General features: G+C 41.6%; 1 protein-coding gene across 1 annotated transcript in view; it reads right to left on the reverse strand.

The window, feature by feature from the left end:
* Positions 1-5,524: 5,524 nt before the first annotated feature.
* The window catches only part of tll1 (tolloid-like 1), a 42,261-nt gene continuing 30,865 nt past the window's right edge, over positions 5,525-16,920 (reverse strand). Inside the window, exons 17-21 of the mRNA XM_080520998.1 lie at positions 13,270-13,395; positions 10,054-10,181; positions 7,330-7,543; positions 6,855-7,105; positions 5,525-5,779 (exon numbers count right to left, since the gene is read on the reverse strand). Of these exons, the coding sequence (XP_080377124.1) occupies positions 5,645-5,779; positions 6,855-7,105; positions 7,330-7,543; positions 10,054-10,181; positions 13,270-13,395 (854 nt within the window). The 3' untranslated portion in view covers positions 5,525-5,644. The remainder of the gene's footprint in view (positions 5,780-6,854; positions 7,106-7,329; positions 7,544-10,053; positions 10,182-13,269; positions 13,396-16,920) is intronic.

Genomic DNA, 16,920 nt, shown 5'->3' on the forward strand with positions numbered 1-16,920 from the left:
CCATGCTTGACCGCAGTCGTTTCAGCATGTAGAGTCCTGCAGTCTTTGAATGGTGCCTTTTGCTGTTTTATCACATGATAAGTGCCGGGGGCAGTGAGCTGGTGACTGGAGGATCAGGGTTTGAATCCCACTGTCCATGTCAGGAAGGACATGTTTCTGCTGATTGATCTCTAAGTAATTAAAAACCTTTTTTTTTTTTTTTTAAAGAAACAGTTCAAAAGATTTCATGGGTGTCAAATTCATTTTAATTCAGGGGCCACATACACTCTGAATTGAGCTTGAGTGGGCTGAACCGATGACAACGTTTTGTACAACTCCAAATTCACCCTTCGTTTTAGTGCATAGGGGGAAAAGACCAATTTGAAATAGTTTAAAGGTTTTACATACACTATACACTATAAAACACACTTTACCCTTGATCGTTTGTGAAAAGTAGAATGAAATGTCTAAAAACTATGTCCTGTTACAGAGTTTGCTCATGCTAATCAGTTGCTTTGGATAGGATACATTTGAAAAAAACAAAAAACAAAACAGCAGTTCCTCTGATCAAAACATTTAAATGTATATTTTCTTCACAACGTTTACACTTTCCAATGTCGTCCTGGAGTTGATGGCAATGGCCAGATTTGGTATTGACACCCATGGTCCAAAACTAAATACATGAGAAGTTTTGGGCTTAATACGCACACTCTGCTACCAACAGATTAAAAAAACTAAATAGTTGAAAATCAATAATCGATCAATAGCCTCACATAGAGTGTAGGATACTCAGATGGACTCGCGACCTACTCGGGTGTATCCTTGGCTCCAGCACAATGTGGCCCTTAACAGGATAAAGCAGAATAGAAGCTGTCACATTTAGTTTTCCAGTTTTTTTTCTCATCTTCATTCATTTATTAGACATCGATTGAGAGATTACCGTTGTTGTCGCCGCCATTAAACGGAAAAAAATAACAATTTCATCAAAAAAAAAAAAAAAATGACAAAGATGCCAAGCAAGATACAGGAATGGTGTGAATATTAGCAAAGCCCTTCATACTCTTTTAAATAAGGGATTGAGCGCCACAATGGTGGCCTTGAAAGAAAGCCAGTTTCTTATGAAACATCTCATTTCACACTGTCACATGTGGGAAGAGCAAGAGTCTGTTTCTGGTTCGCTTATCATTAACCAAACATAGCTCTGTTTGGGTTTAGGGAGGCATTGATGTGGCTTTAAGAATTTGAATATTTGTTTATCATAAACCTTACATCTGCGGTCCACTTTTGTGTTTAGTTTGCTTTTTGTACAGGATGCCAGTTCAGATCATTTGAGGAATTGCAAACCAGCTACATTCGCCATAAAGGTTGCACCGGTCCTGTGTAACATTTCATCAAACCCCAAACTACTGTGCAGCGTGAGATTATGTGTTTGTGAGTGCTTATCGGAGTTGACATGACCCTGAGAGCCAGTGCTGTTTGTCAGGCTGGCTGCAGTTCCGCGGGTGGACTGCAGGGGGAGACACACGCTGATGCAATCTAACACACTGCTGCAGCAATATTGCAACATGAGGAAAACAGCACGTCAGAGTCCTTTAAGCTGCAGTTTAAGCTCCTTTAAACAATGCACAACATAAAAATAGACGACGAGCTTTACATGTTTCACATTTGAAACAGGTGTGTTTAAGAGTTTTACTCACGTGTGGGTTTTGTTTGGCTGTGTTTCGAGTTCCTGCTCACATAAAAAACAACAACAACTAAACAACAAACAACAACCCTGACGTTCATTTATTTACAACACAGGTTGAAAAAGTCACATTTCACAGTACTGACCTTTAGAAAACCTCGCGCATGGCGCGCTCTAGTGGCTGTCAGCCGGTATAACAGCTGTGTGTGTGTGTGTGTGTGTGTGTGTGTGTGTGTGTGTGTGTGTGTGTGTGTGTGTGTGTGTGTGTGTGTGTGTGTGTGTGTGTGTGTGTGTGTGTGTGTGTGTGTGTGTGTGTGTGTGTGTGTGTGTGTGTGTGTGTGTGAGACAAGCTCATCAAACTGATCCTGTAAAGGTAAGTGTCTCGTCCTCACGAAAGGTAGAGAGAAGGGCAGTAATAAAATCCAAGGTTGTGTTTACTTCATAAATTTTAATCTGTGATTTTCAAGTGTCTATAGACATATTTTAGAACGCATACAGGATGATCTCTGGAGGAATGATGCAGTGAATACGTTTATTTTCCCCCCCTTATTTGTATTAAATCAGTGAAATGTTCAGATAAAGAATAAACTAAAATATATATTTTTTTAACCCTTTTTAGTCTTATAATTTTAACTCAAAAGTCATGAAAACTGAAAACATGGTTAATATATGAGTTGAATTCTTGGGGTGTAACCTGCTCACATGCTTCGGTCGATAGAAAGGTAATTGATTGTGCAATAATGTGTTGTTAATATACTTAATATAAAGTCCTTCCACACTGAATGCATTGCATGTCAATGTTTAAAATCATCATAAATCATTATATTTACTAGATAGTTAGTCTTTCTAGTAAATAATTTATATCGATTTCATTGCTATTTTGTTTGTGCACCTTCTCTCAAGTTCATTTGAAATTTGATCATCTGGCTGTTCTTCATTATTACTGACTGTTATGAGAAGTAATAGTTATATTCTATTATTTTATTCTAATAATAGAATTGTACAACAAAGATTTGTCCAAATGAGTAACAATGGAGAGAGAAATCACATTAAATGACACAAAAGCACTGTATGGAAGGCAAAATACTGTTATGCGTTGAACATTTTGTTGTTGCGTAATGTTAATAATAAGGTGTTTTATTCTGAAATGACTTCAAGTTATGTTGGAGTTTCAGGTGGACACACACAGAGACAGACAACCACACACACACACACAAACACTCACATTCAATGGCGATCATCACTTTTCAGTACGAGATTCCAATTTAGTCCAAAGAAATTAACACTAATCGTGTGAAGCTCTCCTACAGAACATGCAGTCACACTACTTTACTTTACAAAGACTCAGGACATCCGTACATCAGTAGGAGGTTCTGCTTTCAAAGCAAATCATGCACTTGAGGTTAATTGTTGACACAGAAGTGTGAGTGTGGTCGTCTGTCTCTCCACGTTTTCCCTGCAAACTCGTTCTGTGCCTTTAGGCCACTTTGAGATGAAACCACCTCGCAGCAAGAAGATTGTAGCTTCCTGCGTATAGTTCATATGTTGTTGTTGTCGCTCTCTCTATGCATATCTGAACGTCTGCACATAAGCAGGTCCTGTGATGGGAGTCGCAGGATGTCTCAGTGTGTGCTCTGCCTTGGGCCCGACATGAGCTCCCACCGGCTCCAGCTCCCCTGCAAACGGTCTCTTGGATAATGCAGACGCATGGATGGATGGATGGACAGATGGATGGATGGGTGCGTGATACATTGTGACGCAACAGAACAGCAAAGAAACACGAAAACAAAAAGTCTCACTTCAGGGGCTCAGACTCCACGCATGAAAGAAGCAGATGGATGGACACGTACGTGTTATTTTCCAGTGACAGACACAGACTTTTAATAAGCCTGACAACATAAATACGCCTTAAGTTAGTCTCAAGTCGCTCCGATTCACAACCGGGATTGAAATTTCACTTCACGTGTGGCGTGAACGGCCAGACTCACTCATCCAGCGCTGCCACGTAACATCAAAATAAAATAACTTGATTTGATCCACGATGGATGCCGCTGTCGCAATGGCTGCGATGAATACAGCCACACTTTGAAATCAGGCACAACGTACAGCAGTAAGACATGCAACAGTCGTGTGGTGTTTAACCTGTGTGTATTTTAATGATCGATGCAGAGGACGTCATGTCGGTGTCTCCGAGCTACAGACACAGATGAGGGATGATAAAAACCACCAAAAAAAATAAAATAAAACCCCAACAGTGGATAAGGGTCATCCGGAGCTTGGCACATACAACGATGAATGATTCAATTTAAAAACACGAGCGTTTTCACACATAGACACACACTTCTAACACTTACACAGTTTCATTTCAGAGACAATGCAGTTTTGCATTCGGCTGGTTTGCCTCTCCCCTCATGATTCGAAGATACGGAATGGAAAGAAAAAAAGTTTGGGAATAGCATGAGGTGTCTTGGTTGGACGTGTGTGTGTGTGTGTGTGTGTGTGTGTGTGTGTGTGTGTGTGTGTGTGTGTGTGTGTGTGTGTGTGTGTGTGTGTGTGTGTGTGTGTGTGTGTGTGTGTGTGTGTGTGTGTGTCTGTGAGAGCAACTACAAAAAGATGACACCAACACTGCAGCCTATCTCTCTCTCTCTCTCTCTCTTACAGAACACCCCCATAATAAAACCATTCAGTATCTTCAGACAAAAAGAAAATCTCAATAAAACACCGCTGACACTGCAGCCTGTGCCAGAGCGTGAGCGCGACCTCCGACAGCAAACATTAGGTTCTAAGGCAATATTGTAGTTCCACAGGACTAGAGCTGCTGCCGTTTGCACGCTGACGGCGTCTCCGTATAAAAACCTTCTCTCATTTCAGTGTATTTCTTTTTCTTCTTCTTTTTTTTTTTATTATTAATATTATTATTTTAGCACCATGGGAATCACTCCGATCACACGAGACAGCTGTGAAAAATGTTCCCTTCTGATATCAACTGGAAAAATAAAAATGAAATAAGAATAATGATTAGGGGGAAACTGGGAACATCCAATAAGATGGTGCAAATTGAGAAACACAACATCAACGCCAAGGCTTCACATTAGATCACATGGACAATTTTCTTTCTTTCTCTTTTTTTTTTTTTAAACTTCCTTTCTTTCCATTTTTTACAACGGTTGTCTGCGTAAGTTCTAAATCAAAAAGGGCAAAGGATGAACTTTGTCCTTCTCTTGTCCTTTTCTCCACACCCACACACGTTCACTCTGACACACAAACACACATACAGTAAACACAATGGGGGTTTTTATAATACAAAGATGTGAAATAAAATAATTTGCAGCCATTCTGAGCTGGGTTGAAGAGACCGGTTCCCAGGCATCAAAGGCAATAAAAATGTCATTTTTTTTTTTCTTTTCTTGAGTTACTGTGGTTGTAAAGCAGCCATCTGATCACAGTAAGTCACACAGTTTAAGGGCTGAAAAGTCAAGATACTCCAGACTTTGGATCCTTCTTCTTCTTCTTCTTTTTTTCTTAATGTTCTGGAGTATCTTCAGCATCCCTAGCTTGTAACTCTGAAAATGAACCTAGAGTGTGTTCTTGTAGTTCAGTGAAACATTCGTGCAGCGACGATTAACTCGGTAAACTGACGTGGATCCCCTCGACCGTCTCTGAGCGAGCGCAGCCTGCTGTGCAGCCATAAAACCGTGAAATCGTCTCCTCCGCGAAAACTGTTTTCATTGTCCTCAGCATAAAGGTCCTTAAAATCTTTCCCCATATCTGCTGATGTTTCAGTACGGTTTCCCCCCCCCCCCTCCCCGGCTCGTGTCAGAGTGCAGCGACTGAGCCACAGAGAGAGACAAACATTGACGCCTGGCGGACGTCCACATCCGCCTGCGAGGAGACGGCACAAGCTGCACTTCTGTCCTTCAGTGGCCCGGTGAAGGTCGAGGTGGCGGGGGCGGGCTCAGAGGTCGAGGGCTGCGGGTCAAGTCACTTCCTGGTGTGGAGGTCCTCCTGGAACTTGGTGCTGGTGTAGAGGATGTGGAAGCCCTTCTTGCTGATTGTGTCGTCGCTATGGAAACGGATCAGCATGGTGTCTCCGGGTGAGTAGATCTCATCTCTGGGCTGAGGAAGGGAAGACGAGGAGACAGAGTGGAGAAGTTTTACGGCCGTGTTCACATTCCTTGTGTTAAAACCATAGTACATTTATTAAATTCTAGGGTTGTTTTTTTAGCCTTGTCTGACAAAGTTAATCAACTAAAATCAGACGTGAGATCAAGTCACACATTCAAGGCTCAAGTCATTTTTTTCTTGGGCATAGTCAAATCAAATTACCTTATTTTCATGTCCCACTTTAAAATATAGCTATTATGTTTTTGTCAGCGTGTATTTAGTTATTTTGTATGTATGTATGTATGTATGTATGTATGTATGTATGTATGTATGTATGTATGTATGTATGTTTGTATGCATGCATGTATGTATGTACTTTCTGCTTTTGCAAACTTTTCTTAAAAAGAAAAGAAAATCCTATTGTTTTCTAATAACAAAACATAATAATATTGGTAAAACTTTATACCTTAATACTGTGATATTAATGTCATGTACAGATGGAAAAATCTTTCAGCCCGACATTAGTTTTTAGAGTTTCTTCATAGATTCATAGATCTTCCCAGATCTAGGTGAGGTGTTGCATAATAAGTAGTGACACTAAAAGAAAATTTGCTGGTTATTATAGTATGTTATGCTCTGATTTTAATTGTCTGCACCAGTTGAGATTAAATCGGATTCGTATAAAAGTTATACTTATAACTATATTTTGTAGCTTGAGCAATAGTTTTCTTTGCAAGATATTTTGATGCTTTAAAGTCAGCAACAAGAAACAATCATATGGCATTCATGTATTAAAAAAATTGTTTTCAAACTGGCAGCTAAAAAAGTTAGAAATCATCACTGAGGAGAGTAAAAAATGTTTTGCCAAAATTATTTACCACAAAGTATTAAGAAGTCAGAAGTGGCAGACAAGCAAGAGGCAAAACCAGAAGATCCTACACAAGCGGCGTCCAACTCAAAGCTTTGGATTGGAACAAATGTGCAATTTACAGCCAAATACAAAACATAAAAGCATCAATCCTCCTGCAGTTGCCATGGACAGACGGCACATGTTCAAGAAGAGATTGTGAGATTGTGAGGGTCTTACCCCTGAACCGCAGAAGCGACCCAGTCGGAGCGAATTGGAGTCGTATCCGTTGTACAGCTCGATGTAGTCGTAGCCGCAGTCGGCCTCCTCCTCCACCTCGAAGGTGATGAAGCTGAGTTCGATGCCGTAGCCCTGCTCGGCGGTCAGCAGCCACTCGCAGTCCGTGTGACCTGGATAGTTGTTGTCTCCAAACTGGGAGTGAGAGAAGAGGTTCTTCTGACGAGCTTCTGCCTTCAGGCGGCCTCCACACTCTGGAAGATCCCAAAGGGGAAACATTTCAATTAAAAAAACAAACAAAACTGTGCACTTTGGGTGTCCCTAATGCAGAGTAACCTTTCACGAGCGAAAATTTAAGTTAGGATATTCCACTAGAGGGCGTTATTACTCCTTATAAACTACAACCAACTCTCAAGGATTCAACTCAAAATTGCAAAAAATTTCTTGACCATAAATAAAAATGTGCTCCTACACACACCTGTAGAGTGTGAAGCCTGGAACCCCTTCCTTTGCACTGAGGCGTCAGAGATGAAGCGGAGGTACATCTTGTTGCCCGTGGAGACCAGCGGCTCGGGGATCTTACTGCCACACAGTCGACTCAGGATGGCCGCAGTGTCACTGTCCCCGTCAAAGGCCTCCAGGTGGTCGTAAGCACATTCCTGGTGCTGCTCGATCTCGAACTCGTTGAATGTCTAAGATGGTGGGAGAAGGAGGAAGGAGACCTGAGTGGCTGAGTGGTAGATTTGTAATTTTTTTTTTCTCAATGCTGCAGAAAGCCGCACCACTTGCCTTACACACAGACACCTTCCTACCCCTATATTTGGACTCTAATTGACATAATTCATCCTCAAAGCCCCGACCCCACCCACAGCGGCCCCCATCAAATTAAATACAACTTTATTAGTCTGTGCTCATTTTTATTGAGGGTGTGCAGACACACGCTCCAAGCCTGCATGAGACACTCAAAAACACACGACCAAGTGAATGATGTGGTCACACATCAAAAAAAAAAAAAATAGAGCACAAACCTGTAGCTTTGTTAACATGATGATGTAATGTGGTTTTTGATTACATAAACTGTGAGAAGAGATTATCAAAAACTAAACGGCGGCTGATGACAGTTTTAATAACGTGCAACAGGCCCAGAGAGAGGGAGAGAGAGAGAGAGAGAGAGAGAGAGAGAGAGAGAGAACACGAGTGGACTTTAGGTGTGGATTATGTGTGAATTTGAGCGTGTGCCAGTGGCTGTCACCTCCTGTACCCACCACAGTGCGCTCTACATTAACAACCAACATTTTCCTAAAGCAAAAACCAACTGATCAATTCTCTCCCCAACCATCCGTCACGTTACCTGATTCTGGATTTAGTCTGCAGAAGCAAGTCCCACTTGCTTTTAAACAAATTATGGCTTAGTTCAATTGGAGTCTGATGGAAGCTTAGGCGTAACACAAACAAGCAGCTGTAAACAGACCAGCCACAGGACGAGACTGGCTTCCCGTGTCTCTGCAGCGGATTTTTACTGCAGCTGGTTTGAAGACTTTATACATTTCATGAGCTGTTGCGGAGTTATTATTAGCTGGTAAAAATACCAGTGCAAAGATTCTACATGTGTTGTGCTTCATTTAGCACACAACAACATGTGTTGTCAGCTGTGTTGCAAAATTCCAGTCAAAACAACTGTGAAATGTGCTTTTTTTGTTTACTTTTTGTTTTTGTTTTTTGAACCAATATTAAAATTGCAGCTGTGAGTGAACTCGACACATTGATCTTTTTTCCAACCTGGACTCAAATTGGAACAGTGCACACATTAATGATCTCAGATCCTTGTTCACCAACACGCAGCAACAAAGTTGACACACCTTCAGGGGCAAGTTGGAGTTTAGCTTCTCATCTTAGGACACTTCTGTATGGAGGCATGGGTCAAAGCTGAACTAAAACTGCATCACATTCTCTACCATCATCACATTGTGAGTGTAACCTCCATCAGAGTCTTCATCATACATTATATTCATGACATTGAGGGGGCTTCCGACATTTCTGTAGGCTCTGGGTCATTCCTGCCTGTCGTTACCTTATTTATCTGTCATCTACATTGTGTGCTCCTTGTCTTATTAGTGCGTTGGGGTCATGTTATCCAGCATTTCAACACTTCCACATGGTTTCGTTGGTCCAAAAACAAAGTCTATTCCTTGATTTTCCTCCATTAGAATATTGGATAATAGGAGCTACATTCAGAATCTGCTGTGTCTGTGTGAGCTGGACTGGCTCCGCCCACACATGCCCATCTTGGGAAGAGGAGGAAGTTCTTCCTCTCGTTGTGCCATGTGCCATATCAGAGCTGCTTGATTGTGGGAGGAGTCAAAGGGTAGGAGCCTCCCTTCATAGGGATTGGCTAACCCCCTGATGACACTATATAGGGTTTGGTTTCTGATTGACTGGTTGGAGCAAGATACTTTTTAAAAACTGAAACAAGCCAGGGAGAGAGAGGACACACTTTCTTCACTTCTGGGGCGTCGTTCAGGTATGGGGACGATTATTACAGTTGGAAAACCATTAGAAAGTGAATTTTGCATAACCCTTTAAGGGTTATAAAGGAACGGTTTTTACAAGTTTTGGAAGGCATTCTGGGGTGCTTGTGTAAATAGGATTTAACATCTCATGATACATATGAACATCCCTCTCCTTCAACGGATAACTAAACACGTCTCATGGTTCAACCGTGATTTATTTATCCTGCAGAAACAGAGCTCATCATTAAAACGTTGGTAAATCTCAATTCCAACTATCTGAAATGGTTTAAAATGTAAATACAGTGATGCTTAGCGACTCGGAAAAGTGTGTTGTGTGTGTGTGTGCTGAACGCACACACACACACACAACAGAAACACACAAGGACACAGATGGCCACTGCCCAAGGCCTCTTCCTTACGCATGAGCAAAAGCTTGCAGTAAGCCCGAATATACAAACGTGCACCGTCTCCCCCATTCACATTTGGGTTTCATAAGTAGAACATGAATAGAGAGATTCCCGTGTAAGAAAAGAAAAGAACAGAACAGCCTGAGGTGTTCATATACAGTACGACCTCACAGGAAGAACAATGCATTCTTATGAGGGAGCGAGGCATCCCAGCCGCGTCCAAGAAAACAGTCCAAATCCATTAATAACGTGACACTGAACCAGCTTCGGTCGACGCGCACTTACAATTTTGACTCTGTGTCCGGGCATGGCCGCAATGTTCCAGGTGCACTCCTTTCTGCTGGGATACTTGTCAGGCCAGTTTGGGCTGTTCAGGGTCCCACTGGGGCTGAGGATCTTGTGTTCACACTCAGCTGGACACATACACATGCACACACACACACGAACACGCACACGCGCGCGCACACACACACACACACACACACAGGAAGTTAAAATCATGGCTGCACAGGAAAAGGTCAGAGGAAATGGAAAGGGAACAGGAAGGAGAGAAACAAGAAAGCCGGAGCAGAAAGAAAGGATTTCAAAGAAACACATCCTGGTGACAAGTTCAGTGTGGATTCGCATGAGGGCACGCATGCAAGCTTCACACTCAGGCGGCTGCAGAATGGGCATTGCATTGGAGATTTGGAGAGCAAAAATAGTTAAATTAGTGTTTTGTTGCACTCGCGGGCGCTTACATAAAGATTAGCCTCTTGGTACTGGGATCAGAGTAACGTAATATAACACAATCAGCTGCAAACTAACAACGTTTGACGTCCTGTCCTTTCAATTCTTCTTGAAACATGTACTTGAATAATTCTGGGTAGTTCAATTGGCGACGAGCCACGGGCCGCTTTTGCATATTCATAAGATGAAATGATACTCCTAAACATCACACTCTGGTATTAACAGACACATGAAGACACATGCAGTGTGAAGTTTCTCCTGACGCGGATGGAAAAAGTGCAAGACAAACACTGTCGCATTTACGCATCCACTGTCGCGGATCAAGTTTCTGCCTGTCAAAATTGCTTTCCTCCTGGAGGAAGAAATGAAAGCCTCAGTGGGTCACGCTGCGGGTGAGATGGCGAGCGCGGCGCTGCGGAGGTGCTGGGAGGCAGGCACAAGACAAACCACATGTGTTTTCAGGCCGACAGCTTTTATTTGTGACCAATGAAAGCCATGCACAAAGTGAGACGGATGAAATTACAGGTTTTATGCTGCATGTCAAGAAAAGGTAGAGCAGTAAATACAACGTCATGTTACGCTCACCCTCCCGACGCAGAAACTATTCATAGCTCTGCCGTGAGGACGGGCTACTGACATCATACACTTTCAGGCTTATTCTCGAACATCAGCCACGGTCTATTGTCGGGTAATTCTCTAAAACATGCAACGTGAACAGTAACAATGTAAACAAAACTTCCAATTTTGATTTTCTTTTTATAAAGAAAAAAAAAGTTTTGATGTGTTTCCCTACACGTCTAGCAGGTGACAACTATCACGACAGTTTTAATAACACATGCTGAAACCTTCATAAACACATGCTGTAGGGATGCGCCCAAACACAAGTGGCGTGATGGGAATATTCAGTCCCGTCACTCCGCAAGGTTACTGGGTCGGGCCGGTGTGACACACATGCAAAACACACACCCAGATGTTTGAAACAAGAGACTTTTTATGAGCAGTAAAGAGAGCTTTTCCTGAGGTGTGTGTGTGTGTGTGGGAATGTCCAAATAATAAATAATAATTTCTGTTGAAGTGGTGCCTTCATCTCCGACAGTGAAAACAGATTTACTGTCGTCCAGCTTTTAAACTCTCCTGGAGCAGATCGAGGCTGAAGTCGTTTTACTCCAGGTCAAGGTGAGTCTCCAGTCTTTCAGTGTAAACTCTCACGCAGCCACAACGTCTGGATCGTATACCCTATGCATGATTTTTTTTTTTTAGGACTGTTAAAGTTGTGCTGCGGTTCTCTGGGATCTGGTCTATTTACAAGTGTGCTGAGTGGTTTGGAACGAAGTCCAAATCAAGTCTCAAATCCTCAAGTCAGCACAGCCACGCTGACCAGACACTGGCCATTCAACACATTTATAAATCAAGCCATAAGTCACCTCAGGTCTTCTGGGTCCATGTCCACAATCAAGTCTTAAGATCTGAGAGTCCCAACAGGCCGGTCTGGGTCGGGTGACACAACAAACAACCTGTGTTGTTTCAAAGAGCCGCTATTTTACAGCGTTCTTGCATTTTATTCTGGGTTATAATGAATTAATTTGTCTCTGGAGCTATAAAATTGCTTTGGGGACATGTTCCAGAATTGATAGACATTTACAGGCATTAATTTTTGACGTGTGTCACACACCGCTCCTGGCGTAAGCCACAGAGGAAGCTTGTTGTTGGTGTGGAGGATGCAGGATATTAAGTTAAAAAAAAACACCCATGAGAGCAGGTTGAGTTGTGAATTTGACAGCGGGTCACGGGAAGGGAAATGAGAGAATTTGATGTGAACATACCCAAAATAATGGTTTTCTTCACAGAAATAAAAAGAAAACAAATCCAGAAAGAAACACGCTTGTAATTTCATTCAACCCTCTTTTACTGCGGCATCTATAAGTTGTAAAAGAAACCCAGTGCAAACACAGGGTTTCTTCAGTCTTCGGACTGAATATAGCCTTTGTATTTTGTCCAGACTGTGTACGGCTTCAAACACGTCTTTGTAAATGTGCTATTTGAACAAGCTGTGACACTGCGATGACACGGTTTCTGATCACGGCTGTAATAAATTGATTTAAACTCATCCAGTACGGTCTTATTATCAAGTGTGTGATTATATATGCTTGTCCTCTGGTGCAGACCTGTCCAGGGAGCAGATGTTTTATAACCATTTAAAAAAAAAAAAAAAAAACATTCTTGAAGGATCTTGAAATTTGAAGTTTACTAAATAGATTAAAATTTCAGTGTTTGAATTATTTTCCATCCATCCATAATTCGACTCACCACTAAAAGAAAAATGTGATTATTCTGTGTAATATAAAAACAACTAACTAATAAATTACAAATCTCATATTTACAGTAAAAAATAAAAGACAATGACAACAATGTGGTTATAAACAGGCCCAAAAAAGTAGTGAAAATAACAAAGCATGTTTTGCCCAAATGTTTTTGTTTTTTTTTGTCTTCTTGTTTTTGGGAGATTTTTACGGAATATTCCAAACTCACAGGGCAACACCTTTGTTCCGAGGCACCAACAGCAACCTATTTGTTCTCACATTAAAAAAAAAAAAAAAAAAAAAAAGTGCCTTTAAATGTAAAGTGAGAGTCTGTTGTCTGAGTGTGGGCCGTGCGATGAACGCTGGCTGCTTTTATGAATGCGACCGTGCCGGTGCCGGTGCGGGCTGACGTGGTGGCTGTGCTCTCCGATGTTCGTGTGCCAGTGTGCGTGCGGATGTATGTGAAACCCACCTTCCTTACAGTCATGTTTGTTCTCATGCAGTACAAAGCCGTGGCGACACTGACAAACGTAAGAGCCCACTGTGTTGATGCACTCGTGCTGGCAGCCGCCGTTGTCCTTGCTGCACTCATCTTTGTCTGTGAGAAATACACATGCAACACATCACCCATGTGGAAACACCAGAGACGAGGTGGAGGGATGGATGGGAGAGGAGGAAGAGAGGGTGTTAAGAGAAGGAGGGAGGGAGGGAGGGAGGGAGGGAGAGAAGAGGGCACGTGAAGAAAGAAAGAACAAAATCGAGATGAACCGAAGACGTTAGTGAAGGGAAAATGTCATAAAAACATCAAGCAGTGCTCGTCTGCAATAAACCGACATGCTGCTCACCCAGAGGAAAACTTTTCAGTACGAGGCTGAGTGGTAAAGACCAACAGGAAAAGACTTGAATCACATCTACAAGAAGCTTTATATTTTCCTGCTGGTCTGCTACCAGAAAACCAGCACTGAAACACAACCGCCGCCGGTCTGTTATTCCTCTATGCTGCTTCAGCAGGTGAACCACCAGCATAGATCAACAGAAACCCTGCAAGGAAATTGTGCTTTTTGTATAGCAAGGACGAGGACAATACATGAAAATACTCACAAAGGCGTGTATTAATAGAACCCAAAATGTAAGCATCCACTTAAAAAAAAGAAAAGAAAAAAAAGGCAAGTCTGTAAAGTTTATTAGTCTGAGTCAGTTCGTAGTTTCTGGTCTATAAAACTGTCTGCATGCGGCTGGTTACAGTCAGAGCTACAATCTGGATCTAAAACCTCAAACGGCTGTTTTCACATCAGTCCTGCTGGTTTTACATCAGATATTCACCAAACATCAGTGTGAGGTGCTCGAAAAAGTACCAAGACAAACTGGTGAAAACCTCATTTGTTAGTGTTTTGCATATCTCAAGCTGATTTAAATGATTGCGAGTAGTTCCTTTAACTGAAAACATTTTTTGGTTTACGTCAAACACTGCTAGGTAGAATTGTTATGGAAAAAGGGGGTTTGTGAAATGGTAAGACTGATGGTACAACAACACAGCCTGATAAAAAAAAAAAAAAATACAGCAAATGTGAGGAATAGCTTGATGAGAATTTGTGATTACTATTATTATACAGTGATATAGGAATAACAACTGACTGCACGACATAATGCTATAATGATGTTGAGCATTGCACTCACATCATGACTCGTAAATAACATCTCAGTAAGTTACGCTGACATCTTCGTATCTTGGCATTTGTACTTGCAATTAAAGCTCACTATTCTTGTTAACTTTCAACTTTTAAGTCAGTGTTCCGTTGCTTTTGGTGCCACTGGTTTCTGGCCAGTTATGATGGAGAGCTGAAACTATGAAGTGATGCACTGATGTGCAGAGCATGATCGCACTTTGCATAGAAACACAATTTATTGCAGTTCAGCAACTCTTTTTTTGTAATCTGCATAATGCAAATGCTGATACATGGGAAATGTGTGATACGTCGTGCCTCAAAACAATCCTTCTGCATATATTGGAAAAATTGGCCGAGTTGCAGGTTGAATGACTTAAATGTATTTCTAGGATAAAAAAAACATTGTTTTTTTTCCCCCTCCAAATTGTACCCTTGTTATATATGTACCAACGACCCCAAATTGTAACAACAACCTGAATTGTTATAAAACTAGTCGAAATTGGTCGATAACGTTAAAGACATAACAATTTAAATGTGATTTAATTGTAATACGTTTAATGCTTTTACAATATATATATATATATATATATATATATATACACACACACACACACACACACACACACACACACACACACACACACACACATACAGTATGCGTATCAATAAATAGAGCGAACTTTTAGAAGCCGTTCTTCCAGTGGGTAAATCATAAATCATGGACTCTCTCTATGATGTAATAAAATGACTCTTATTGCTGTTTTTTGTTCTTTTATTGTTGTTTCATTAAGTGTTATATATTGTTGCTTTTAGCACTTTGAAATTTAAGGATGTAAAGTGCAATACCAATAAAATGCATTTATTATTATTATTATTATTATTATTGAAATATTAGAGGGGAAATATTGAGCCTTGCCCAGAATGTAATATAATTTTTTTTTTAAGTTTTTGGCTCAGCATCTTGTTACATTATTGACCAGTTATTAAATGTTTGGTTTTAATACATGATGTTTTATTTTATTTTTAAAACTTGGGTCGTTGTTAAATTGTGGGTCTTTGTCACATATCGGCCTGTAACAAGCCTCTTTTGAGATTTGCGCGGGGATGGCTGGTTAATGACAAAGCCTTTTATTGAGGCTGAACGCCAGGCTGACAGAGCGGATCACCAGGGCGGAGGAGCTGGAAGGAGCGAGGAAGACGACCTCTGTGCGCGTCGACAACAGTAATGGAGTCAGACAGGGAGGCAGCAGAGGTGGGGATGACCGCACAGGAAGACAGAGGACGAACAAGGAGAATGTGTGTTAGGCCGAGCACAGTGCGGAGCTGTGTTTGTGACTGAGTGAGTAACAGATTCCTATTGAAGAGAGGAGAGATTAGATACAGACGCCGAGTCTCACCTCAACTCAAGAGCTTGTGAATTAAACTAGATCTGCTTTTAATGAAACCACTAAATCCTCCTGTGTCTCTCGCTCCCACTCTTGTTCTGTGTGTGTGTGTGTGTGTGTGTGTGTGTGTGTGTGTGTGTGTGTGTGTGTGTGTGTGTGTGTGTCTGTCTGTGTCTGATGTGGTATTACGGTGCTATTGTCGGCTCAGTCTCGCCCTATCACAGGCTAAGAAGCTTTACGGTCGATGCTACCCCGTGTTCATTGTAGCCGTCTTCAGGTCAAGCACAAAATGTCCACACACACACACACACACACGCACACATACACACACACACACGCACACGCACACGCACACACACTCACACTCACACACAGATTAGTAGTAATGTGGAAGGCTGAAGGAACCTCCTCAAAGCTGCTGGCTTTTAGCCAACCAAAAGCTATCCCTGGAAGCTCCCGACAATAGTCTGAGCCACACAGGAACTTTAAAAACGCGTTTATCTGTAAATGATTTTGTCCAAGCGGACGCCGCTGAGCGGTTTAGCCGTGTGCTCCAGGTGTGCTGCAGCTCGCTCAGTCCTGACAAGCTTATCCAGGTGACAGCTTTACTTCCTCCGAAGAGGAAGCAAGTGGCAGCAATGATAAATTTAGATTCATCATTTAACCATTGTGATTTTCTCTCTCTCTCTCTCTCTTTTTTTTTTTTACAAACGTCACTCAAAGGAAGACGGTTCCCCTCAGGACAATTCTTCAAAATTACATGAGATGTTGACATGAAACAAATTCACAGCAAGCTGGAGGCAAATCAAAGCTTCTGTCCCAGTTTGAGACTAACACACTTTGGTAACCAGAATGGGGGAAAAGTTTTTAGGTGTTTTTGACGAGCGGCGGAAGCTCCATATCGGGGGGTGTTCAAGGATAAACTGATGTTTTTGACTGCTGGTTATTTGAGCAAAGAGCCGATTATCTGACATTATTTTATTGAACTCTAAAGATACATACATCTAATGTCGGCAATGTCGATTATCTATCAATAAATGGATTCATGAGTAAGATTTGACTCAATTTTTT

This window comes from Blennius ocellaris, assembly GCF_963422515.1.
Source record: "Blennius ocellaris genome assembly, chromosome: 3".
Lineage (NCBI taxonomy): Eukaryota > Metazoa > Chordata > Actinopteri > Blenniiformes > Blenniidae > Blennius > Blennius ocellaris.